The 27983-nt window shown below is 35.9% G+C and overlaps 1 protein-coding gene across 1 annotated transcript in view; it reads right to left on the reverse strand.

The window, feature by feature from the left end:
* LOC135199441 (uncharacterized) overlaps positions 1–27983 on the reverse strand; it is a 111121-nt gene that overhangs the window by 15887 nt on the left and 67251 nt on the right. Inside the window, exons 4-14 of the mRNA XM_064227484.1 lie at positions 22120–22245; positions 10701–10848; positions 6927–7070; positions 5698–5786; positions 5245–5449; positions 4824–4984; positions 2920–3025; positions 1893–2015; positions 1112–1314; positions 759–922; positions 512–600 (exon numbers count right to left, since the gene is read on the reverse strand). Coding sequence (XP_064083554.1) covers positions 512–600; positions 759–922; positions 1112–1314; positions 1893–2015; positions 2920–3025; positions 4824–4984; positions 5245–5449; positions 5698–5786; positions 6927–7070; positions 10701–10848; positions 22120–22245 — 1558 coding nt within the window. The remainder of the gene's footprint in view (positions 1–511; positions 601–758; positions 923–1111; positions 1315–1892; positions 2016–2919; positions 3026–4823; positions 4985–5244; positions 5450–5697; positions 5787–6926; positions 7071–10700; positions 10849–22119; positions 22246–27983) is intronic.

The following is a 27983-nucleotide window of genomic DNA, read 5'->3' on the forward strand; positions in this document are numbered from 1 at the left end:
TTCCATTCTGTTTACAGCAAAGTACAGATTCATAAAGAACTGCTGCCTAGATTAACCTAAATACAACTGATGTTAATTTAAGGGAACTGCATATATATGTGTACATCTTGAGAGAGACAACATTCATTAAACAAGCTTTAGCTTATCAATGTACAAAGAAAGGTTTACAGTCCAGCGAATGTCTACTTATTCTTCTAAAAAAACATCTGCAAACCCTTGCATCAAACAAGTTTTTACTATATCATATATCATGAAAGTTTTTACTATAGTATGCCCATCAAAATTGCTGGCATCCAAAATATTTAATGTAGCTGAAAAACTGCTATTTAAGGAATACTTTACTTTGTAACCATTAGCAACAACCATTTATTTACTATATATATTTTTTTAAATTGTGACAAAATTTTATTTACTAAAACTATGTCAAAGAATTTCAAAAATATACCACAAGCCCTGAATATTAAAAGAATTTCAGCTACATGATACCAGAATAAAAACAATGAAAGCCTACCTCTAAATCTTGCAGGGAAAGTATTGGATTTGGCAGGAAGAGACGGTGACACTGAAGAGCACTTGGTTCTAGGATGTTAGCCTCTGGACCTGATAAAAATAATCATTCTATAAAAGACTGCCATATTCTATTTCAAATAGTTGATTCTGATCTACCACCACAGATCAATGAATATCCATTTAAAACCTAAATTAAATCTTACATTTGAATTGAAAACTTAATTCCCTACATCAGTACAAAAACTTACCAATAGGACATGCAAGAGACATCACAATCTTCTCACGGAAAGGGTCAATTGGTGGATTAGTGACTTGAGCAAACAGCTGCTTAAAATAGTCATACAGAAGTGGCTGGAAATTTGAAAGGCATGCCAGAGGTGCATCATTACCCATGGAGCCCAAAGCTTCCTTTCTGGAATTTTTAAAAGAATACATTAAGTTAGGCATCTCTTTTTCATTACAAACCATTTTCTTATTGACCTCAAATCATAATTACAATAATTGTGATAAAAGATTTTATGAACTTGGTTCTCTCTTTAATAAAAAAAAAAAATTGTTGATCTTAAATCACAATTATAATTTTAGTGAAGATCCAACTTACTGAGTAGTCACCATTGGCAGCAACAGCATATTCAGGGTTTCAATGGTGTACCCGAACATGGGCAAACGACGATCTCCTCCAAATGTCCTCATTAAGGCAGCATTTTCATCACTACTTACAATGCCATTTACATATCCATTGGTAATGGGCATTTCAGGGCTTAGTTCACCCTCATGGGCAGCATACAAATCTTTCAAAGTAAACTGAAATGTAAAGAGACTATTGTATAAATCTCATCCAGCACCTAACTTTAAACTCACAACACACAAAATTTAACAATCAGATTTACAAAGCTTTACATATTCAGCTACCAATTGTACATTTTATCAATTCTACATGCATTGTTGGATGGACAATTTTGCTTTAAAGGTAAAAGTAATGGCAATATATCATTTACCCTTATATAAAAGTCAAACCCCTGCAGGGTAAATAATAAAATTCAAAGAAGAGACCAGACAATGCTGGACAGGTTATGTGAATACAAGAACAGTACAATGGCTTTAGATAGGATTCTTACCATCTGTATCCACGAAGGCATGGGCAAAAAAAAGAAAAAAAAAAAAAAAAAAGTTTTAAATTCCTTAAATAGGTGTCCATTCAAATTTATCACTACTACATATTTTTTTCTACAGAACAAGGAAAAGATACTAAAATTGTAAAAGCATAATGACTTAAAATTAACAAATGTTTATTGACTATAAAGCCATACATAATGCACCTTGTGCAATTAATGAAACAACCCAATTCGGTACGGACATATGTACTCTAGTGAAACCCTCACCTGTTCCTGAATCCAATCGCCATGTGGTCGAGATCTTGCAATCTGAAGCTTCAGTTCCTCATCACGAGTGACTAATTTTTCGACAGTATCCACCAGCAACATTCGGCCAGGTTTTAAGCGGCCCTGGAAGAAAATGTTGACAGATAAGAAATGATTCATTTAGTATGTAAAAGCCAGGTTGAGACAGGTACAATCACTTCAAAGCAGCTATGAGAACTTAAACAAAACAGAGCACATGATTAACAACAAACTCAAGAGCTTAAGTAACTCTATACTGGTAAATGTTAATGTTCTCTGAAATGTTAGTCATCAATTCCATTAATTCCTTATAAAAAGTGCCTGGCTCATCCATAGAAGAGGTAATGAAAATATTTCTGCACAGCTCTGGTTTTACATTCTGCATCTAGGTCACCTTTTCTCCTCCATCATCTGTTCAAACGGCCCTGAAACTTTTAAAAATGTGATAATGGGAGTTTACAATGGTATAGTCATAAGAATGAATAAAAAATAAATTATTAAAAAAATCCTAATTCTCAATCAAAAAGGAGGAATTATGATGTGGTGTGTTTATGTATGCAAACCTCAATCATCCTCTTACCTGCTACCACTTACCTTACTACTGGTGGCAGTGGGAGACTTCATGAACAATCATGTTAAGACTTAAAACTAGTACAATTTTGACATGACAGGCAAATACAATAATCAAAACATAATTGGGAGATAAATATGAGTAAGATACACTCAACATGATTCTTCAAAGAACCTGGTCCACTACAGACACAGCAATCTCTCGCTGGATTTCTGCTGCAACGCATCGGGTGAATATGAAAATGAGTCGGCTGAAATTATGACATGAAAATGGTAATGTTCTCTCTTAATCAAGGTATCCTGAAATGATGTGATTTATGAGTGTATGAAAAGTGAAGATTGTCAGGTGGCTGGAGACACCCTCTCTCGTCAATGCCACCCAGCTGGTCAGTTAGCTCATGACTTTATGAGCAAGCTGACAGATGGTGGCTCTGGTTACCTTCTGCAGAATATTCTCAGGCTCTGTGTCATAAACGCCCACTTCAGACGCCATAACCAGCATTCGATCTTTGGTGACGTAATAGCGAGAGGGTCGCAGTCCATTCCTGTCGAGGGGAAAATTCGAAACGAAGCTGTTAGTCGTCTGCTTTCAGCATCACCTAAACTGTGTATAGTTTAGAAGCATCCAAAGAACGAAGCAAATTGCATTTTAAGGACACCTAATATTACTGGCCTCTTACACAATTATGCAGCAAAAATGTTCTGAAAATTCTGAAGGGTACATTTTATGTAATAATTTTTAGTATAATTCACTGTAAGGTGTCACAGCATTTGTATGGAGTGCTTGTTCAGTAACAGTTCAGCATTAAAAACAATTTCTAGTTCTTCTATAAAAATGTAGTTACATATTTTAGTGTTCATTACTATGACTGCTCTGCATGCAAACTGTTCTATACATCTATAGGCTGTACATAATTTCATGATGATCTTGAAATCAAAATCTATTATCAAGTTAGAAGCATTACTGACAATAAGACTAAAAAAATAATTCCTAAAAAGACAAAATTCAAGCCCATTCCTTTTCATTTATGAAAAAAATTCATATATGAACGAGAAGAAAAAAAAGAAACATTTGCCCTTCAGAATTTCAGGAATTAAAAATAGCAATAATTATGATCACTTTGAAAATTTTGTGAATGACAGCTTAAATGGTAAAATTAATTAAAGAACACCTATTATTCTCTACAGAAAGTCAACTAAAAGTTATAGTAATGAACATCCAAAGCTATCTTCAGATTCTCTATTTTTATATTTCAAAACACCTGATAACATAAGGCATAACAATGGCAGTAAAGCTGTATTAAGTACAAGCAATATTGGTTAGATATTTATCCACTCGACTTGCAGGTATCAGGTGTTTCTGAGGAATGACTATATGTAAGGCACACCAAAATGCAGTATAGTACAAGTCACAACAAAATGTTACCAGCAAAGCCATGGTATTAAAAAATTAACTTCATTTACAAAAACTGTACAATAGCACTAAATAAAGCCTACATTACATAAAAATCAAACTTTGTCCAGTCTCACACTACACCATAAAATCATATTAGAAAATTGGGGATATTTCTCCGATTCCAGAGGGTTTTAATTTACATACTAAAGAGTTTTGTTGTTGTTGTATACACATGTACTATACTATAGTCTGATGGTAGGGCAAAAGGGAAGCCTAAACTAACAGGGTAAGAAATCAGTCAAAACAGTTTGGTAGGCTTTTCCAAAACTCATCTGACTTTTATTTCCCATGCATTCTATCCTGTGATCAATTTCTCCCGCTAATGAAAACCCAAGTTGTCTGTCATTACACATCATCTAAATTATCATTATCACAGCTCAAATCTAGAAAATTTGCCTTTTCTTATCACACAAATTCATGTGAACTAGTTGGTGGCATTAAATAAAGCACTGCATGATACTCAAAATATTAACATTATAAAGATTTCGATGAAAACCCCCCCCTTTTTTTTTTGCTGTATAAAACTGCTCCAGCAAAAGTTTCAAAAACCTTTCCTGCAATACGTATACTGTACTTTAATAGTAATTTAACAATTTTACCCAAAGAAATATGAGATACAGCTTTACACATCATTCATATAGTCAAAACTCAGAGTTGATTAAGTGCATTTTTCTTTGAAATGCACCTGTATAGTCATGCAGGCTATAATTTAACACACCATTTTAAATCTAAATGAAAAAATGCACAAAACTTCTTTTCAAACCAACCTCCAGAGCCTTGAGTGCCCATTGTAAGTACTGCACTCATTCAAGCTTCAATTACCATGCAGCTCTGTTCATGTGGACTAGAGGGAGATCAAACTATACATTACTAACAATAGGTCTTACCGATCCAAAATGGCACCTATGTAGCGACCATCAGTGAAGGTCATAAGAGCAGGGCCATCCCATGGTTCCATTGCACAAGCTGCCCATCGGTAAAAGTCCTTCTTCTCTGAGTTCATGAATTCATCATTCTGCCATGCCTCAGGAACCATGGTCATTATTGCCTGTGCAAGAATCAAAATGATAAAATAGTGCATAATCTAGCATTTAATGCTAATATGGTACCCCAAAATGTATTTGCACAAAGTATGAATCATTACCTTTCAAGAGTCTATCACTGGAGGGAAGAACAGGATCTATTAGACCATGGTATGTATGAAGTTTTGCATAAAAAATACTATTTCACATTAGGTTATATTCATGTTTAGCCTATATATTCATGTTACAAAAAGAGGTTTCATATGCAATTCACTACTAATCTAACCTCTGGCAAAGATCGACCTCCAGCCATCACCAAAAATTCTAAGCAGCAGTCAACTGCTCCAGAATCTGAGAGATTTGGCTCTACTACAGGGTACAGAGAAGAGAGGTTATCTCCAAATTCAGAACTAAACATCACTCCTTCTCGTGCTTTCATAAAGTTCACGTTTCCTCGCAGAGTGTTGATTTCACCATTGTGAGCCATCAACCTGTCAATTTATTCAATTTAAAACAATGCACCATGCAAATTCACTTCCACTCAATCTATTTATGGATCAAACTGAATGAAATGAGAATGTACACTTACAAAAAATTTCAAGTCAATTTATTCGATAATGTAACATATAACTATACAGTATCATAGTCAAAGTGCTCCCTGAATACAAAAATTATTAGATACTAATTTGTTAATTATGTAATTTGTAGATGTAGTTTCATGCTGTGGCACATGACTTACCTTAAAGGGTGAGCTCTTTCCCAAGACGGAAAAGTGTTGGTGGAAAATCTCGTGTGGACAAGAGCCAAGTAAGTTGAAAACTTAGGATCCTGAAAATAATTGTAGTGATAATATCATATTAGGGATACAAAAGTATAAACCTTCCAGCTTTGAAAACTAAGCACTGCAAAACTAACTACATTGCCAACTAAAACTGCAATTTCACTATGCAAATGCATATTCAAAGGTGAAAACCTACATGAAAACCATTCTTTTTGCCCTAAAAGGAAAAGTGAAATTTGTAAATAGCAGTGCCTTGCCAAAATCCTACAAAAATTCAGTGCTAAACTTCAAACATGCTTCAACTGTCCTCTCTGTTCTAATAGTCAAGTGATTAAAAATGTATGGGTCTCATTGCTCTTTACTACCTAATTTAACATTGCCATAAAAGTGTGCATGCCTTTGAAGTCATGCTACATTTACGTAAATCCTGCTCAGTTTAAAAGTGTGAAAACTTGTGACAAATATATGAAAAGATCCAACAAAGAACTAGATGCCATAAAGAAGACGCAAGGCACTACAAATCTACCAGAGGCATTATCCCATTAAAAAATTCTACCTACAAGCATAAGAATATCTGCAACACCATGGAGCTTCACTCAGTGACACTAGATATGTACATACAGCGTTCTCGGCATTCACAGACTCACATACTCGAGGATTTCTCTATGGACCATATCTACCCATTATTTACAGGAAATCTGTGTATCCACTGTATTTTTTTTTAATGAGAAATATCCCCAAATCCTGAGTTTTTTTTTATAAATTTCATCATAAAATGCACTTTTTAATAGAACTATTAAAAAACCAGGTATAAAGATTTTTAGTGGGTTTTTCTCGAGTTTTAACTAACAAATAGGAAGTTTCAAGCATTTTTATAAGATTTTCAACTATTCTGGTACGCATCCCCGCGAATGTGTGTGGAATACTGTATATCCTGCTTACATCCTTGATCTAACTTTTACTACAAATGGTATATCAAAGAGTTAGGTACTATTATTAATTTTCCACACAAAAATAGTTCAGCAAAAGCAAATCAATAAAATGAATTTTTTGCTTATTCACAATTACCTATCATAAGCATATTTCAACGTTTAATTCTTAAGAGTTTATTTGTAATTATTACAAACAACTAAAATGTATAATTGTTCCCACCATCAGTAAATATTCAATCTCACAGTGTTACTTACCATCAAATCCTTAAAGTAAGTCCAAAGTTGGTCAGAAGTCAGCTGTCCTTTGTAAACGACAGTAGTCGTGGAGAGAGAGCATATGTAGAATCTACATCCAGGACGGACAAGCTTATGGGTCGCCTGCTTCCTTAATACCCACACCTGTAAAATGCATTCATTAGTCCCAAAGTGTCCAAAGTGTCCACGTAACTCTACCTAGAAGGCTCTAAAGCTTACTGACTTCACTTTACAATGAAGGCTCCTGTCTACAACAAGTTTTTGGGGGAAAATTTATATTTTTAAATGTCAATTAAATATACAAGATAAATTACTTGTACAATTTATTTGTAACCCAACAACCTGGTAGAAGGTACCATCCTTACAGTGTGCCTCAAACAGCACAATGTAATTTTTATTAAAGGTTCTTTGCCGTCTCTTCTGTGACACGCTGCAATGCTTTCTGCCCTTTAATCTTCACCCATTTCTTGTGATCTACTCTTACGTTTTTGTCCTACACCTTTAACTTAACTGTTCTCATTTTTACCTTTCATTCAAGAACAAACCATCTGGGTAACCTCATAAGTCTCTTTAAACAAGGTTTCTGTTTTTTAATATCAGCAGTTATGACTTGGACCAGATGGTCTCTTGCTTTTCACTTTTTCAAAAGTTCAAGTTAGGGTACAATGCATTACTACCCCTAATAATATTCTCCTTCCAATTTAATGTATTTTTATCTACATTAATTTATCAATATATTTTTTTTTATAAGTGAGATCTCTTCTTTCTGTATTTCCCTTTGCCTTCTTTTGCCTCCTAATGAACAACATATTTTTTAGGAAGCTTGAATTTCAAGTCAATGCTCTCTGGGCTTCTTCCATATGAATAGGGTTTATCGTCTACACGATGTTCAAATAAACTGATAATCACCCCAACACTCTTGTTAATGATACCACAAAACATGGCTCTAAATGCCCAGTTTCTGCAACAAACTCTAGATTCGCCATGCCAGTTGGCTCATTCATTGTACATCACTCCAGAGAGGAAGTTTTTTTTTCCTCTGCCTCAAGTTCACCTTAACCTAAACTCCGCTTAGTTAACGCGTAACCCCATAAATTATCCCCACGAATAATAAATGTTTCCTTTTCTGTAACCTTTCATTGTCTTTGTAATCTGAAACTTGAGCCATTTTGTATCTCGGACTGACATTAAACCTAATGAATCCTCTTATCAGAGAATACCTCTTAATTCAGCAATACTTCACAACAGAGGAATCTTTGATATATACACCTTCCCTTCTGTTGGTAAATTCCTGTCCTTGTTCCCTCCTCCCACCCCCGTTTTTTTTCAATCCATTGGCTACCACCATTCATTCATTCACAGCTTTCCTAAGCTACACGTATCCCTCTGAAGCTCACGGCCTGGCTCTCATTCACAGTTATAATAAGCCTTCTTGCTAAGATTATAAGAGCAGTTGGTAAAAATCGACTAAAAAGAACTTGAAACGAGAATGGAAGAGCACAAAATGTCACTCAAGAATAGCAACTGACTTGCAATTGTAAAAGTGTGTGTGTGTGTGTGTAAACATCTCAAACATTCAAATCCTATAAAGGAACTACTAAGTGAAAGGGAACCCTTAATTGCTAAATTGAATTAACTCGACAGATGCCCCGGGAACGCAAAACCCAATGTGTTCCAACAGCGAAAAAAATTTCAATTTCATTTCAAAGAAACTGGACCCCCAGGCCAAAGTTTAGTTTCTAACTTTTTTTTATTTTTTCTTTATTTTTTTTTTTTGTATCAACTTATGCTCCAAGCCCGAAAATTAAATAATCAAATTAAAAGCGGCGCGCTGAGACGCGTCCCATTATCTAATCCATTAATTAAAGGTCAGATACTCAAAGGGAAACCTTACAACACGGGAGGAAAATGGCGATCCATAACGAGATACCAGAAATAGCTAGTTTACGAAACAGTATTGATGTTGGCAAGCAGCTCTCTCTCTCTCTCTCGTTACACTATATTCTTGCTCTCCCAATGGCCGGCTGGCTCGTGACGTCAGCAGGGGCACGGCGAGGGAGCGCGCTATTGATTGGAAGAGGGGAGTGTGACGTCAATGGAAAGAAAGAGGGGTTCGTTCGCCTCTCGTCCAATGGCGGACGCCCATTAATCAGGGCGCATTTCATTCACACAAATGAGTCGCATGACACGGCCGGCAAAAGGCCAAAAATCCTTCATATCTATCCAGGATTTCGCTCTCCTTTTTTTCACTAAAATAAGAAAAATAAAAACGACGAACACTCGACATCGAAATATACCGGGAAACGCGACGTAAACATAAGCAGTTCTTGAAAGCAAAGGAAAAATAAAAAAAACTCAACGAATCCTACACCACCAGCTTATTATAATATCATAGCTTTGCGGCGTACCGCAATGCAGTGGCGCAGGGAGATGGATCCTAAATAAATTAGGCGTTATTTAATTGTTGCCAGCCATGATATGCCGCGGTTCTTTTCAAGGTCGCTTGCCATAAAAGTGACTTCCGGTTTTTCGTTGCAAAGGAAATCCCGCAACTGCAGATGCAGACTTTGGAAAGAAAACGAATTACTCATTTCTGTAGTAATAGGATCTCCTACGTCATATCTATTCAGAAAAGGAAATTAAAAAAGAAAATAGACGACCTACAGGGATACATCAGTTACAAATTTAGTGTATAATGGTTGATTGATTGAATTTTGAATTAGATCAAAGCCAAAGTACTGGGACCTATAAGGTCATTCAGCGCTGAAAGGGAAATTGACAGTGAAAAGTTCAACGGGAGGAAAACCTCAAAGCAGTTGATAGGAGAGGGTGGAAAGTAAGATGGAAGAAAGAGCATATGAAAGGAGGTACAGTAAAAGGAACGAAAGGGGTTACAGCTAGGGGCCGAAGGGACGCTGCAAAGCACCTTAGGTAATGCCTAAATTGCACCGCACGAGGTGCACTGACGGCACTACCCCTCTACGGAGGGATAGTTAATTGCAGACTTGTATACATGAAAATTGAAGCACCCTAGAAATATGAGGTCAGGCAAACATCAAATAGAAAATCCTAATTAATTTGAACTATTAATCTTACCAAGCAATAATGTGCTAAATGAAGGCGAGAGAGTATTTATAAGTAAAGAATATCTAACATTATATCGAATGCACAATTCTAGTTTACATAAGCAAGCTAGTGAAGTACAGATGGGGGCACGGGTACTGCAACCTCACCATAAGAATTAACGCTTAAAAAACTTGCAACAGACATTAGGAATCGAGTTGGATCACACTTTTTTTAATTTCTATTTTTCTAAATAATCTTTGGACAGTAGTCGTGGCCCTATCCTAGCCGAGGGGGGAAGGGGGAGGTCTAAATCTAATTTCACCCAAGGATGATTTATGCCAAGTTTGGGGAAGAAGTCGACAGTGCACCTTTACTTGTAGGTACCTCTCCAGGTTCGGTGAGCAACAACATAAGTGAGTGAGTGAGTATATAAAAATCATAATCTTTCCAAGTGAATGAGTGATAAAATCACAATCTTCCCAAGTGAGTGAGTAAAAAACCATAATCTTCCCAAGTGTGTGAGTAATAAAATTACAATCTTCCCAAGTGAGTGTGTAATAAAATAATACTCCCAAGAGATTGAAGAATAAACTACAATCTCCCCTTGTGAGTAAGTAATAAAATCACAACCTTCCCAAGTGACTGAGTAATAAAATGATAATCTCAGGACCTAGTAGCATCTGCTGCAGAAGGCGTATCCACTCTTACCTTCTTAGAAAAAGCCAGGCTATCGTAGTCCTCCTCCTCCGCCTCTCGAGGGACCTTGACAAACACTTGACGCATAAGTGGTTCCGTTCCACGGGCCACTTCGCCGATGCTGGCGCGGTCCGTCGGAATGGTACGCCAGCAGATGACCTGTTTCGTAATGAGAAGAAGAAGAAAGTTCAGTCAAGAGTTTGATTCGGATTTCGAGATTTGCTATTTAAATGAGAGAGATTGTTAGAACTAAGACTAAGGCACACATGTTCAGTAATGAAATTAGAGACTTCTTCAGTGGTTAAACACCTGGAATTTGGAAACTACTTCTGAAATAAAAACGAAGTTTTTTTTTCATATTTGGTAGCATACACTGTAAACCTCTTTCAGAGGGAAAAAATCTGTGAATAAAGAAAAAACTCAGAATCAACAAAAAATAAACTCTTTATAAAAAAAATTGTTCGAAATCAACAACAAAAACTTTGAATCAGCAAAAATTATAATAAAAAACCGGTAAAAAATTGAATCAAAAACAAAAATCTGAATAAAAAAAATCTCTAAATCACAAAAAAGTCTTGGAATCTTAAAAAAAATTAAATAAATTTCGTAATGGTGAGTATAATAGAATGTAAAATCATTTAAGATTTAATGTAAAACTAAATTCAAACCCACCCCTATACAAAACTGAATAAACAAGTAACCAAAACTATTCAAAGTATTTACTGGGGTTCTAGAGCTATATAATAAGACCTATTTGAAATCATTAGAAACCGAATATCATACTCAGAAAATGATAGATTAAACTCAGGACGGAGAAAAGTGGCAGAGTTTTTAATATAAAATTAACACTTTCTATTTTGGGCAGCCCATTACAAAGACCGGAAGTAACAAAAATATCCAGACGAGGGTAAAAGGAGAGTGTCCCTTGAATAAGACAAAAATAAAACACAGCAAAATACAAAAAGTTCATATTCGCATAAAAGAGTCAGGGGTACGGAAACATCAACTCCCACGAGAGCAGGAAATGCCGCGGCACCTGGGCAAAAGCTAGCTCTCTCTCTCTCTCTCTCTCTCTCTCTCTCTCTCTCTCTCTCTCTCTCTCTCTCTCGGACGTGCTCCATTTCATTCCCGGTCATTTTTCATCAGAGCTCGACAGCTGGGAAAGGTTGCTAATATGAATAACTCTACGGATATCGTGCGCCACATTTAACTGCCTCCCACATTGGTTGGTGTGTGTGTGTGTGTAGAAGTCGTAAAATGACTGAAGAAAACAAATAGTACATGCAAACTGAGAGGGGTGCATTTCAATGCAGGCCACGATGATGACGTGCAATTGGAACCTTAAAACGTACAAGCAGAGATGTTTAATGCTAACCTCAAAACGATTCTCCTTGTATGTTTAGTTTATTTACAATTTTTCACATTTATTAATTCGCTAACCTTTTTTTTTTTAATAACTGATCTCTTCTTTCTGTAGTTCCCATTATCTTCGGTAATTTCTTTTCAATGAACACCTTTATATTCTTTGGAAGCTTGAATTTCATGTCAATACCTCATGTAATCTTGTTTCATATGAATAGGGTTCATTTGATTAATAATAATAATAATAATAATAATAATAATACCTCAACCAAACCAACGTTAAACGCAGAGAAATTCCTGACCAGAGATTAAAATTCCCTTTACCGGCTAAGCAGGAAAACCTGGTCGAAGCCATACACGCGTCTCTGAATATTTCATGTACTAATGGTAGTAGAATGCGGTTTTCTCGCCGATAGCATAATGTATGAAAGAGAGAGAGAGAGAGAGAGAGAGAGAGAGAGAGAGAGAGAGAGAGAGAGGAGAGAGAGACGAGAGGAGAGCAGAGGGAGAGAGATAGAGAGAGAGAGAGAGAGAGAGAGAGAGAGTGGCAATAAGCCTCCGCGGTAGGAAAATGTTTAAAATTACCAAAAACTCTACTTTTGATGCCCCCCCCCCCCTCTCTCTCTGCTCTCTCTCTCTCTCTCTCTCTCTCTCTTCAAAGTTATTAAATGGAAAATCATATACTTTGTATAGCCCGTGGATTTTCAGTTATGTATATAACAAAATCCGTACATAACAGGCAGAAAAAATCTTCTGTTATTTAAAAAAATTATCAAAAATAAAAAATAAAAACTCTTAATTAAATGTGACTTAAGTTTTTTTAAAAATTCCCCAAAAATGTAAAGACGCTGATGATTTATTAGGTAAAATAATACGATTTTTTTTTAAATATTCAGATTTATTTCAATCCAAGACGAAAAAATAAGTTAAACGCTAAACATCGTAAAGATTTCATTCAGTCTCTCAGAAAACGTAAGAGCAGAAAATTCACAGAAGTAATTAAGAAATAATACCCATTGAAAACAGAAAAAAGTACAGGACTCCAGGTGGCAACTTCTCGGAAATGAGGAAACAAGAAGCAGGAACAACCAGCCTTTCTTCTCCTCTCCGAGGCGAGTATCGATTGCCTGTCGCACGTTATAGAAGAACCGGGACTTGACACAGTGTGCTACAATGCTCTCACTTCTGGGCATGGAAGTGCCGTTGTAAAGAATTTCCCCCCTGCGGCCGTTCAAAGGCAACGAAGAGCGTGTCACGCGTAAAAATACTTGTTTTGTGCCATGCGATGGTGATGGTACAATTTTATTGGGGGACGTGCGTATAAATAAATAAATATATAGTGTGTGTAAGGAAGGCGATGGCTGTGATGGTGAGGAAAACAGTGACTGGTATGGAATGGAATATGAAATTTATACATTTATACCTGAAACAAGCACTGGATGGAGGGAGGAGTATCTGATTATTATATATCTGAACGGGGTTATGGAGTCGGAAGAATGTGCTTTTTGGTTTCAGGAAGGTGGGATGAGGAAATGAATAGGTTTGTTTGTATGGTGTTTTTACGTTGTATGGAACCGGTGGTTACTCAGCAACGGGACCAACGGCTTTACGTGACTTCCAGGAAATGAATAGGTTTAGTGTAGGAAAAAAATAAATAAAAGGTTTAGTGTAGGTAAAAAAAACAAAGTTAACTGAGCTGCAACAGGCAAAGCAGCAGAGAGGACTGTTTGTACCAATACAGAAGGACGAGTAAGATGGTCAAAGAAAAATCGATATGGAAAAATTTACTCTATAAAAAGAGGAAAATAATGTATTTTATAAAAAGAAGGGACGGGGAAATGTTAATCTAGCAATCCAAGAAGAATAAGAAATTCACCTCAAGGGCGTATACAGAGGGAGAGGATAATGAACAGGAAGATCTCAGAATATAAGATGCAAATGAAGACATGCTCTCCGAAGATAATGCAGATCTGGGTCGCTAAGTCTGAAAATGAAACCTGAGTATGTTATGAGGGTAACAAACTCTGAAAATGGAACCTGAGTATGCTAGGAGGGTCATTAAGTCTGAAAATGGACCTTGAGTATGCTAGGAGGGTCATTAAGTCTGAAAATGGAACTTGAGTATGCTATGAGGGTAACAAACTCTGAAAATGGAACTGAGTATGCTAGGAGGGTCATTAAGTCTGAAAATGGAACCTAAGTGTGCATGCGGGTCATAAGTCTGAAAAATGGAACCTGATGCAGGAGGGTCATTAAGTCTGAAAATGGAACCTGAGTGTGCTAGGAGGGTAATTAAGTCTGAAAATGGAACCTGAGTGTGCTAGGAGGGTAATTAAGTCTGAAAATGGAACCTGAGTGTGCTAGGAGGGTAATTAAGTCTGAAAATGGAACCTAAGTGTGCTATGAGGGTCATAAGTCTGAAAATGGAACCTGAGTGTGCTAGGAGGGTCATTAAGTCTGAAAATGGAACCTGAGTGTGTTTAAGGGGAAAATTGGTCTCAGTTTCTGGAATCATGGGGAACCTAAAAAGGTGTTGTCTATGCGGGTCATAAGTCTGAAAAGGGAAATTGAACGAGGGTGTGGCCTAGTAGGGTCATTTAAAGTCTGAAAATGGAACCTAAGTGTGCTAGAGGGTCATTAACGTCCTGAATTGGAACCTAAGTTGTGCTAATGCGGGTCATAAGGTCTGAAAATGGAACCTGAGTGTGCTAGGAGGGTCATTAAGTCTGAAAATGGAACCTAAGTGTCTAAGGAGGGTAATTACGTCTGAAAAGGAACCTGAGTAGCTAGGAGGGTAATTATCTGAAAATGGAAACCTGAAGTGTACTTAAGGAGGGTCATTCAGTCTGAAAATGGAACCTAATTGGTGGCTTAATGGAAAGGGTCTAGTCCTGAAAATGGAAACGAGTGTCTAGGAGGTAATTAAGTTGAAAATGGAAACCTGAGTGTGGCTAGGAGGGTCTTAAAAGTCTTCAATGGAAACCTTAGTGTGGCTAAAATGGAAGGGTAATTAAGTCTGAAAATGGAACTTGAGTATGTTATGAGGGTAATTAAGTCTGAAAATGGAACCTGAGTGTGCTAGGAGGGTCATTAAGTCTGAAACTGGAAAGACGCCAGGAGTTGACGGAATTACAAGTGAAATGATGATGTACATAGTTGCTTGAATTGCTAATCAGGGTGTGCAAGGCATATCCGGAGAAAGAAGAGGTTCCAAAGGAATGAGCAAGAGCAGTAATTGTCTCCCTGTATAGAGAAATAAAAATATAAAACTTACTGGTCACTTTTACCAGAATATATTAATATATATATATATAATATATATAGATAACTATATATAATATATATATAATATATATATATTATACGATCACAAGTAACACGTGAAGATTGTATATCAAGAGCCAGCAGGAAAAATTAAAAACAGCAGTACCTAGCGCTTTCGTGTATTCTTAGACACACCTCATCAGGGTACAATATAAAAAAAAATACACGAAAGCGCTAGGTACTGCTGTTTTTAATTTTTCCTGCTGGCTCTTGATATATATATATATATATATATATATATATATATATGATGAGAGAGAGAGAGAGAGAGAGAGAGAGAGAGAGAGAGAGAGAGAGAGAACCATTATAAAACCTCAACCCCAACCCTTTCCGAATACCTTTCACGACGAAGCCATGACGCGGAAGAAAACTAGAGAGAGAGAGAGAGAGAGAGAGAGAGAGAGAGATGAGATCGAGAGAGAGAGAGAGAGAAGAGAGAGAGAGAGGAGAGAGAGAGAGAGAGAGAGAGAGTACGGAGTCAGCGTTTTGACAGCGCAGCCAGAAAAGCACAGCCAATCCGGGACCTTGAAAGCGTGAACCCCCCTCACGGGCACCCAGATCAATATCCGGTTAGTATTCACCTCGCACGTATATAAGAGGGGGCCGGTACGCAGATAGCTATCTTTTACATGCGGAAAATCCCAAAGAAGAAGAAGAAGAAGAAGAAGAAGAAGAAAAGAAGAAAGAAGAGAATAAGAAGAAGAAGAAGAATAAGAAGAAGAAGAAGAAGAAGAAGAGAGAGGAAGAGGGAAGAGGAAGAGGGGGGGTGGGGGGAGAAGGACAAAACGAGTAATCTTTGGGAAAAGTAACAAAGCACCTGTAAGAGAAATTAAATGGGGAAAATAGCTTTACTCTACTATGCCTTTTCTGCATCTTACGCTAATATCTTAGTACACGAGGCGAGAATTTTGCGGCTGGTTTAGATCAAGCAGGACTGGGGTGTGGTAATGTTAATGTAAAGGAATTGAAGGTATGATGTGGACCTGTGGATTGAAGGTCATACTAATTGACCTCAGTATCAAAATGATATATAGATATGAAGTAATAGAAATTATAAGATAATTTATATATATATAATAGAGAATATAAATAATATGATATAGATAATATAGCTAATAGTAGGATATATAGAATATAATATATTAATATATCTATATAATTATATAATATATATTATATATATATATATATATATATATATAATATATAGATCTATATCTATATATAGATAATTATATATTATGCACATATATTTATATATATTTACGGAAGAATTTTTTAAAAACAGAAAATGCAACACAAATCATCCATCTCTACAAAAAAATTCGAAAATCAAATAAAATATGCACTAACATTCAGAAAACATTAAATAAAATATACTCTTACATTCGAAAATTAAATAAAATATACTCTTACATTCAAAAATATAATAAAATATACTCTTACACTCGAAAATTAAATAAATATACACCATCAAAAATATATTTTAATTAAGTAAATTCAATATAGCAGAAAAAAAATTAAATAAAATCTCACTTTCGCTCACTCTCGGATTTCGCCGATAGCGATGACGTTTTGTTTTAAAGAGGGCTTTCAAAGACACCACCCCTCCCCCTCCCCCCTCCCCCCAACACGCCCGCGAGTGTGTTGGCGGGGCCTGACGTTCTCTATCTATCTCCCTGCAACCTATTAAGCGCCCACGCTACTTCGAAAAAATTAAAGCTGACTGGGTTTAATTCCACAGAGACTGCCGTCATCGCTGGCTTCAGTTATTTCGACATTTTCGTGGTTCTGATACGTGGAAACAAAGTGCAGGTGAATCAAGGAAGATTAATATTAGTATTAGTAGTAGTACTAGTACTATTAGTACATAGACTTTGAAGGCAGTTATGTAATTTACCTACATCTACAAAGAAATTCATTCAAGAGATAGAAACTGCAATACATTGTGTTTAATTCATTATTATTATTATTATTATTATTATTATTTATGTAACAAGTTTTCCCAAAGTCCGTATTTGCAGAAACCTAAGGAAGTAATAACACTGGAAAATTTACCAACCAACAATAGCTTCGAATATTTATATATAAAATAATGACAGCTCAATGCAACTGTATATCAATAGCAATATTGACTTGCAACGATTCATTTCTACAGCTGATAGCAGTAAGGTATCATGGGTAAATTATTACAGTAATTATTAATAATGATGCTATGTTGCAACTGCATGTCAATAGTAAAAAATTATTTAAAATATTTTCCAAAGTTTGCGTCATTTTTACAGCTGATATCAACACGTTATCAATGGTAAATTACGATACTTTAGTCTTAGAAGAATGATAAGCACACTGATAAGAGGCTGAACGGACCATAATAGGCCATAAATTTCAGGCCCTCTGGTGGCAACACTTCCATCATTAATTTTGCTTTCGCTTCACCAGTTACAGTCAGTGCACCCTTCGCCGCCAAATCTCCGTCTTCCCCCCCCCCCCCCCCACCCCCCCCCCCAGGCGCGCCGCCCCATGCCCCGTCATTAAAAATCGAGAGAAAATCCAAGGTAAACGAAACTTTTTAAAATATGAAAAAAAAACTTGCGAAAAAACATGGAACGAAAGAAGAAAGCTGGCAACTACCACGGCATTTTTTATATCCCTGACATGGTACTAAGGAAAGGAAGGAGAGCGGATAGAAAACCTACATTTTGTCAGCTTGAATGGGACCTAACTGAAGTATGAGCCTTTTACAGGTTTTCAAAAGAAACCAAACTTCTAATTAGTCTAATCTCACTCAGAAGCTCATCGTTCAAAAATATCTGCTATCAAAAACAAGGTCTACGTGGTGAACTGATTATACACTAAGAGCCAGGCAAAAGCAACATAATTGATCGTAACGTAATCTAAATACCGTTAATCAAGGAGATACTGGCCATGATTGTGTATAATTCAGCAACTCGGGATGAAATCTATGTAAAACAGAAGCTTCGTACTAACCTGCGGGTTCTAGTTAGTGCTAAGCTTCCGCTCCCATTGCTAAAACATCCAACAGAATCGGTAATGAGTCACAATGTGGTCCGAAGAGCCAAAAATGAGAGTATAGATCCAAAATAGTATTTGTAGAACGAGGGACACAATCTGGAAATCGCTAAATCCCTACTAATCCGACCTCCTAATTTCCTTTATGGCGTAAGAGATTAATTCTTATGATGACTGCTCTCTCTCTCTCTCTCTCTCTCTCTCTCTCTCTCTCTCTCTCTCTCTCTCTCTGAGTCAGGGATGTAGGAAAGAGGGAAAAGTGAGAAAGATCTGTTAGGAATTAACAGTCAGGAAAAGGGAAGAAAAGGTAAAAGGAGCATAAGGCAGCCTAGGGATAGACCTATTAGCGGTTGGGGTTTGTGGCGCCGCCGGCAGGCTGGGACGAAAGCTTTCATCTCGCTCTGGCTAAAGCCGACAATAAATGCTTGACTCGCCTATGACGTCAACTGTACGGTTAATCCTTATGGCTTTGGTGGTCTTTCCTTACGGTTGTTTACCCTGGGGTTGAATTAATGTTAACAGGAATAAAATTAACTAATAAAATAATAATTAATGAGAGAGAGAGAGAGACCGGAGGAGAGTGATAGAGACGGAGGAGGAGGTGATCGGAGAGAGAGAGAGAGACGAGAGAGAGAGAGAGAGAGAGAGGGGAGAAGAGAGGAGAGAGAGAGAATCGTTAATGACTTTGATGACTATGGTATCATAGTTTATCTGTAATATTGAAATATATACACCTATTTTGACACTATTTGATCATGACCTCTATAGGCGCTCTACTTGCCTGTTTAAGTAGCACGGAAAAAACCGCTATTCGTAAAATAGAGAAGAATCTATACAAGTGTAACGGTGCTGAAGTAGCCATTACTTTTAAAAAATAATAATAATAATCCTGGCAAGAAAGCAGAGATAATGACTGGTAGCTTCCCCAACTGTTTATCCGTTTTCTTTGGAGACATCATTCTTCATCTTCCGTTTTCTTCACCAGGAACTCCTTACAGACTCCTCTCCAACCACTTCTGGCTCCGTCATTTGACAACTTAAATTCAATTTCCCATCACTTCCCAGCCCATTACCGTCATTATATGACGGAATTCCTCTCCGACAATCTTTCCATTCCAATCTTACACCGTCTTGCGTCGGTTTCCCGGACACTCTCCTCCATGGATAATTAGGTTCTCTGTGGGTGGGTGGGTGGAGATAGGAGGGGGGAACTCAACTCAAGACGGAAGGAAAGAGGCATTTAATGGCTTAATTTTCCTTGAAATTTGGATTCCTTCCAGTGTTTCAAGTAAAGTTACGACGACATTTCAACGGTCGTTCGCTCTGATGGTACTTGAGAATTTTGCGCCCGCACTGTCGATCACATTCAATTCCTAAGCCTAAGGTTTGTTGGAATTTAGTAAAAACAGAACTTCAGGATAGGTCTAGAGTACTATACATACACAGCGTCATGCTATGGTAAAACAGATACGAGTCAAGTGTTCATCGCATAGATTGGCATCCTCATCTCCACTTTCACACAGATTTCTTAATTATGTTTTGCGATGCCGTCATTGTATTTATATTCGTGTTTCTATGTACTTTTAAAAACAACGTCCATACGTAGCCAATGAACCGCCAAACAGAGAATAAATCAATAAATAAATTCTCAAAGTTAAAAAAACATACACACTTCAGCACAACAGATAACGAAGATTACAACACATCCGCTCTATATCTACCGAATGGAAATTACGTCTGGGTGTTGTTTGTTTTCGATCTGGTGACTTTTGGCACCTCATTATCCCACGAGTTGCGAGAGGAAATGCGAAACGCTTTGCGTAAACACAGACATCCCAATTGGCGCCACAATTTGGAGTATTATTACTATATAATAATTTCAGTTTCATAACGCATACACTTGAGAGAGAGAGAGAGAGAGAGAGAGAGAGAGAGAGAGAGAGAGAGAGAGAGAGAGATCCTGGTACATACCCACGACGATAAAAAGACAACTTTATAAATAAATGTGAGGCAACATCTATGACAAGATTATACGATCAAATAACTTTAGTACTACTACAAATAATAATAATAATAATAATAATAATAATAATAATAAAATAATAATCAATAATAATCATATAATAATAATAATAATAATCAACACGAGAGATGCTCAAGAAGTTAGAGCCCGTGCTGACAAGCCCCGTTACAAACAAAAATAGAGCACCGATCTTCAGTCACGGAAAAAAAGTAGTAAGGATTCAGAGACAGAAGTCTGTTTAGAGTAGTTTTCGTAGAGAGAGAATATCTGAATGACGTCACTGTTAATCTCGACTATTAGGAAGGAATTAAGTTCCCGTCGATATTTTAATCGACAAAGGATATGGTAATCACTTGGCCAACTCGACATTAGCACATCCTAAATAATTTTAAAATATCTATTATATCTGCTAGCTTATACGGCGGTGTTTTTATCTATATCTTTGGGCATCTAAAAAGTAAATTGACTTTAGCCTATAAACAAAAAGATCCTAAAGGCCGCAGAGATGCTGCTACTTCAATTCAGATCGCCCTGGGAAACGACAATGTGGCAAAATACCGGTGGAAAGATTTGATAACCTGGCAGGTCGGAGTCGTAAGGGAGAAAATCGTCTGCAACGAATTCGTGTCTGTGACTATGACTCATCTACAGCCCGGCCTACACTGCCTCGGGTGAGTCAAGAATGAACTGCCTAGGGTGAGTTACGAATGAAGACTGGTTGCGCTTGGTGACACTTTTGAGTCATTGACACCTGCTGCCTGCTTTTAAATCCTCATAATCATAATGATGCACAATGTAATTTATCTTCATACGTAATAGGCCAAAAGGGCTTTCACCTTGTCAAGGAAGTTACTGCTGAATATAATGCCCATATGGGTCAAAATTAAACAATGCTTTTTTTTATATTCACTAGCAAAGAAGTTTTCAAAATATAGACATATTAGTATATGTGACTAAATCCATCCTGTAATGTACACATTTCTGAGGAAATTAAGTATTACCCAGAAACCAATGAGGCAACTAGGATATTACATACATGAAAAAAATTAAGTGTATATAACGTCTAGTCTGCCATAGAGCAATCATTCAAGAGATTTTAATATTGCAATTTCAACTGATAAATCGTTATATTCATTGCCTTATTTCCAGAAATCTGAAGTACCAGAATTTCTAGCTTTTCAATGTTAAGATTCGATTACTTTAGTTGACTAGTTTTTAAGATTTATTTGTTGTTGGCCTTGAAATTAACACCTCCATCTCTTGAAATGTCAGATTTTAACATAACTAGGCCCACTAGTTTTCAAGAAAGTGATTTACTGAAGAGGCCATCGAAAAACGGAGAAGTCAAATGTCCTCATCTTTGAGTTCAATCATTAAGAAAAAGGAAAGCTTTCATTTTTAAAATCTATCACTGAAAATATCTCAAATTCTCTTAAGAAAAATAAGAGTTTGGATTTTTCTGAGCAACTAATTTGGAAGTTTTTTCTTTTTTAATCTTGACCTGACATGAGGTTACAAAACGCCGCCAGAGAGAGAGAGAGAGAGAGAGAGAGAGAGAGAGAGAGAGAGAGAGAGAGAGAGAGAGGAGAGAGAGAAATTTTCTTTAACTCGAGCTGACAAAATGTGGCTCCGAAAATATCATCAGAGAGAGAAAAGCGAGAGAGAAGAGAGAGTCCTTCGAAGTTACCATCGAGGCCATGAGACGAAGCCAGGTCAGAAAACATCTGCTCAGACTCCTCGTGGTGGGTCTTGTCCATGTAGAAGATGCCCGTCGCATATTTGCCGGGTTCGGGGAGCTCCACCCCCTGTTCCTCTCTGAAATTGGGTAGAGAATAACATTGTTATTATATTCATGATACTATGCTAAACGGAATGCTGTACATTATAAAAATCTTTAAGTCTGTAATAAATAGATTAGATAACAAAATGGTTAATATCATTATATGCTGATAAAACGAGGATTCTATATCAATAAAGATTTGAATCTGTGACAATAAATAATCAGGTGTTTAAAAATTGTGGTGTAAACCTTTTCAAAAATATTACAATAGAACACGAAATGTGTATGTATGTATGTATGTATGTATGTATGTATGTATGTATGTATGTATGTATGTATGTAGTATATATCTATATATATATATATATATATATATATATATATATATCTATATATATATATATCTATATATCTATATATCTATATATCTAATATCTATATATCTATATATCTATATATCTATATATCTATATATCTATATATATATATATATATATATATATATATATATATATATATATATATATATATATATATATATATATATATGATATATACATATATATGTATATATCTATATATATACTATATATATATATATATATATATAATATATATATATACATATATATAGATATATACATGATATGTATATATTGTATATATGCATATATATGTATATTATTTTATATATATATATATATATAAATATATAGATAGATATATATATATATATATATATATATATATATATATATATAGATAGATATATATATATATAGATAGATATATATATAGATAGATATATATATATATATATATATATAGATAGATATATATATATATATATATATATATATATATAATATATATATATATATAATATCTATATATATAGATATATATAATATATATCTATCTATATATATATATATCTATATATATATATATATATATATATATATATATCTATCTATATATATATTATCTATATATTATATATCTATCTATATATATATATATCTATCTATATATATATATATATATATATATATATATATATATAGTATATATATGAATATACATATATATGCATTATACAATATATACATATATGTATATATACACTACATATATACTTATACATATATATAATTTGAAAGATTGTAAATAAATCATTTAAATTTGTTTTGCAAGTGACCCAAACCTATTCCCAAATTCAATCACTTTCGGGTTCCCCGGGGAGAGGGATCCCCGCAAAAACTGTTGGAAATGTCACAAATATTACTGGGTTCAATTACTGGACTGAAATGGACTGCAATAGACACGAATTTCTCTCTCTCTCTCTCTCTCTCTCTCTCTCTCTCTCTCTCTCTCTCTCTCTCTCTCTCTCTCTCTCTCTCTCTCTTCAAAAGGAACAAAAAATCCGTGAGACACAACGAGGACTCACGAAACCTGTGCTGAATTCATACCAAGACGTTTTTGCCTCAAGCTAGAAAAATCTTCACAGTCAGAATTAAAAGGAAATTTAATTATTACATTTTTCTTCCCAATGTTGCCTAATTACTGCTGTCGCTCCAATGGGATCCAGAAAAGACACGAAGCCTTTTAAGGAAAAGACCTTAAAAAAAAAGTGGGGGGTGGGGGGGGGGGGGGGGTGGGGGGGGGGGGCTTATTTCTTCATTTCAAAAGACTTTGGAGTTACACACGAACGCGACCGTAAGGTTTACCCTGAAGGAAGAAGAGAAATGACTACGGGGATCAGAGGACGTAAAATTTTTCACACTTTCATATATACATAATTTAATTAATTTTAAACGAGAGAGAGAGAGAGAGAGAGAGAGAGAGAGAGAGAGAGAGAGAGAGAGAGAGAGAGAGAGAGAGAGAGAGAGAATGAAGGTTGGGCGATATATTTCACACGGATTTTATAATGAATGTTCCGGTTTCCTAACACAATACATCAAGATGGGTGAGTATGCCAATTCTCAAAATAAAAATAAATACAAAAACAAGTAATATAGATGCTATTATTAGTATAAGCCAAATCAATACTAGAGTTTTTCTACTTTTTTCACATTTCTTGTAGCCTGTAATTAATATGGTTTCAAAGCATTATTTACTACCCTTAAGAAAATTAACTACAAATTATTACCAGTTAAAGTCAAAGTCAATCTCTCTCTCTCTCCTCTCATCGTCTCTCTCTCTCTCTCTCTCTCTCTCTCTCTCAAGGAAACCAGTGGGACGGGAGACAATCCCAACATTGGTATCTGAGGTCGGGGCTTCAAAGAAAAGAAACGGGGCCTGACCTCGACTGAAGCCTTATTTTTATAATCTCATTACAGCTCTTAATGAAACAACGCCACATAAGTAATCCGTCGCTATTATAAATTGTATACTGGTACCCATATTATTAACATTATTATTATTATATTTACAAATTCTGTACCATACAAATCAATTTAGTTTTGTAAATGGTCAGGAGCTGAAAACACGTTTATTATTACTATTACTACTATTAATATCATTATTATTATTATTATTTTTTAATTTATTTATTTTGTTTTTTGCTCTATCACAGTCCTCCAATTCGACTGGGTGGTATTTATAGTGGGGTGTTCCGGGTTGTATCCTGCCTCCTTAGGAGTCCATCACTTTTCTTACTGTGTGTGCCGTTTCTAGGATCACACTCTTCTGCATGAGTCCTGGAGCTACTTCAGCCTCTAGTTTTTCTAGATTCCTTTTCAGGGATCTTGGGATCGTGCCTAGTGTTCCTATGATTATGGGTACGATTTCCACTGGCATATCCCATATCCTTCTTATTTCTATTTTCAGATCTTGATACTTATCCATTTTTCCCTCTCTTTCTCTTCAACTCTGGTGTCCCATGGTATTGCGACATCAATGAGTGATACTTTCTTCTTGACTTTGTCAATCAACGTCACGTCTGGTCTGTTTGCACGTATCACCCTATCCGTTCTGATACCATAGTCCCAGAGGATCTTTGCCTGATCGTTTTCTATCACTCCCTCAGGTTGGTGCTCGTACCACTTATTACTGCAAGGTAGCTGATGTTTCTTGCACAGGCTCCATTATTATTATTATTATTATTATTATTATTATTATTGTATGCTGGAAACAGACCTTCTTTCAAACATGTTTTATTAAAAATAATGGCTGAATTCACAGAACTGAATTGAAGTGTATACAAATTTTGTGAAATCTGCCATTATTTTTAATAAATTATTATTATTATTATTATTATTATTAATTATTATTATTTTATTTTGAACTTTACTGTTAAGTTTCGTTTTGTAAATGGTCGCGAACTGAAATAACGATTATTATTATTATTATAGCACTATCACAGTCCTCCAATTCGACTGAGTGGTATTTATAGTGTGGGGTTCCGGGTTGTATCCTGCCTCCTTAGGAGTCCATCACTTTTCTTACTCTGTGCGCCGTTTCTAGATCACACTCTTCTGCATGAGTCCTGGAGCTACTTCGGATTTTAGTTTTTCTAGATTCCTTTTCAGGGATCTTGGGATCGTGCCTAGTGCTCCTATGATTATGGGTACGATTTCCACTGGCATATCCCATATCCTTCTTATTTCAGATCTTGATACTTATCCATTTTTTCCCTCTCTTTCTCTTCAACTCTGGTGTCCCATGGTATTGCGACATCAATGAGTGATATTTTCTTCTTGACTTTGTCTGGTCTATTTGCATGTATCGCCCTGTCCGTTCTGATACCTAATAGTCCCAGAGGATCTTTGCGTGATCGTTTTTCTATCACAACCCTCCCTCAGGTTGGTGCTCGTACCACTTATTACTACTGCAATGGAAAGGTAGCTAGATTTTGCCTTTTTATCTGCACAGGCTCCAGTGGATGGGCTTTTGCCACTGAATCATGCCTCTTTTTGTACTGGTTCTGTGCAAGTGCCGGGCATTCGCTTGCTATGTGTTTATGGTTTCAGTTTTCGTATTGCCACTTCCTACATATGGAAGAGATGTTATTTTTCCGTCTATCGTTCTTTGAACATATCTGGTTCTTAGGGCCTGATCTTGTGCCGCTATCATCATTCCTTCAGTTCCTTCTTTAGCTCTCCCCTCTGTAGCCATTGCCATGGGTCATCGCTGGCTAGTTCTTTAGTCTGTCTCATGTATTGTCCGTGCATTGGTTTGTTGTGCCATCCTCTGTTCTGTCTGTCATTCTCTGTCTGTATATTTGTTGGTCTTCGTCTACTTTTATTAGTCCTCCTTCCCATGCACTCTTTAGTCACTCGTCTTTACTGGTTTTCAGATATTGCCCCAGTACTCTGTTGTCGATGTTGACGCAGTCCTCTATACTTAGTAGTCCTCTCCCACATTATTATTATTATTATTATTATTATTATTGTTGTTGTTGTTGGTTAAGTCCAAAGTGACGTTAATATTATTATTATTATTATTATTATTATTATTATTATTATTATTATTATTACCTCTTGAATGGGAGCTTACGCAAATCACGCGCCCATTCTTTGAATGTTATTCGTCTCGTTGTGACCCAGAATCAGCCACTTCCAAACGGTCCCTTCGGTCTTTCCCAAGCTTCGGTAATTTCCCGGGGAGCATTCATTATGCGCCTCACGCCCGCTTACTGACCAGACCCGAAGCTGCTTCATGTCATTGATCGAATATACGTATGTGCTTTTTAACCCTTGGAGTGTAATATTACGATCCATCTTTCGGTGATCTCGGTATTTGATATGAACCGCGTCCCATGAAACTATAACCAAGTGGTTGGCCTGTCCTATATCGTTGTCAGACGCACGATCATGGTTAACTTAATCTTAAATAAAATCAAGACTAATGATGCTGGAAGGCTGCAATTTGGTACGTTTGATGATTGGAGGGTGGATGATCAACATACCAATTTGCAGCCCTTCTAGTCTCGGTAGGTTTTAATAACTGAGGGCGGACAGAAAAGTGCGGAGAGACAAAGCCATTCAATAGTTTTCTTTTGCAAAAAAACTATAAATGCTCCCCGATGTCATTTAATCCATAGTCAACTCATGCGGGAAAACAGGAGTGTTTTTTTTAAACAAATGTTTTTGGTCCAATTAGGGAGCGTTGTGCCGACTCCAATATTTTACGTCAAAGTCATCAGGATTTTGGACTGTTCAATTTTTCACCCATAAACATGGCTTTGCCTGAAAAACTGCATGTCAGAAAATTATTGTTTTTACTTAAAAGGCATTAGTATCCAATAATTTGGACTTGCCTTAAAAATACGCTATGGATATCTATTTAAAATGGAATTATCCAAAATTTTGGACTTTCCTTCAAAATAATACATTATGGATATCTATTTGAAAAGGAATTATTACTTAATAGTTTAGACTTACATTAAAAATAATACGTTATGGATTTTTATTTACAAAGGTCAATTATTCATGTTAGTAATATATTATTCTCACTTATGAAGATTTTCCTTAAACATTAACAATTGCATCAAAATTTCATCTAAAAAATTACGGGGCATCTACGTGCAATTTCATATCGTTCCAAATAAAAAATTATCTACATTAACATACAATACAGCCCCACTAGCCTAAAGATACGTTGTTAACATTTACCCTAAAAGTTCTATTCTACAAAAAACGAGTTTTATTGAGACTTTTATGTTGTGGCAAGTGTTGTTGGCCCTTTTCATTTATATAAAGTCACAGTAGATACGTAACTTGATTAAAATATAAATTTTAAAAAATTAAACCGCATTCCGAGGTCACTT

The sequence above is a fragment of the Macrobrachium nipponense genome, chromosome 23 (assembly GCF_015104395.2).
Source record: "Macrobrachium nipponense isolate FS-2020 chromosome 23, ASM1510439v2, whole genome shotgun sequence".
Lineage (NCBI taxonomy): Eukaryota > Metazoa > Arthropoda > Malacostraca > Decapoda > Palaemonidae > Macrobrachium > Macrobrachium nipponense.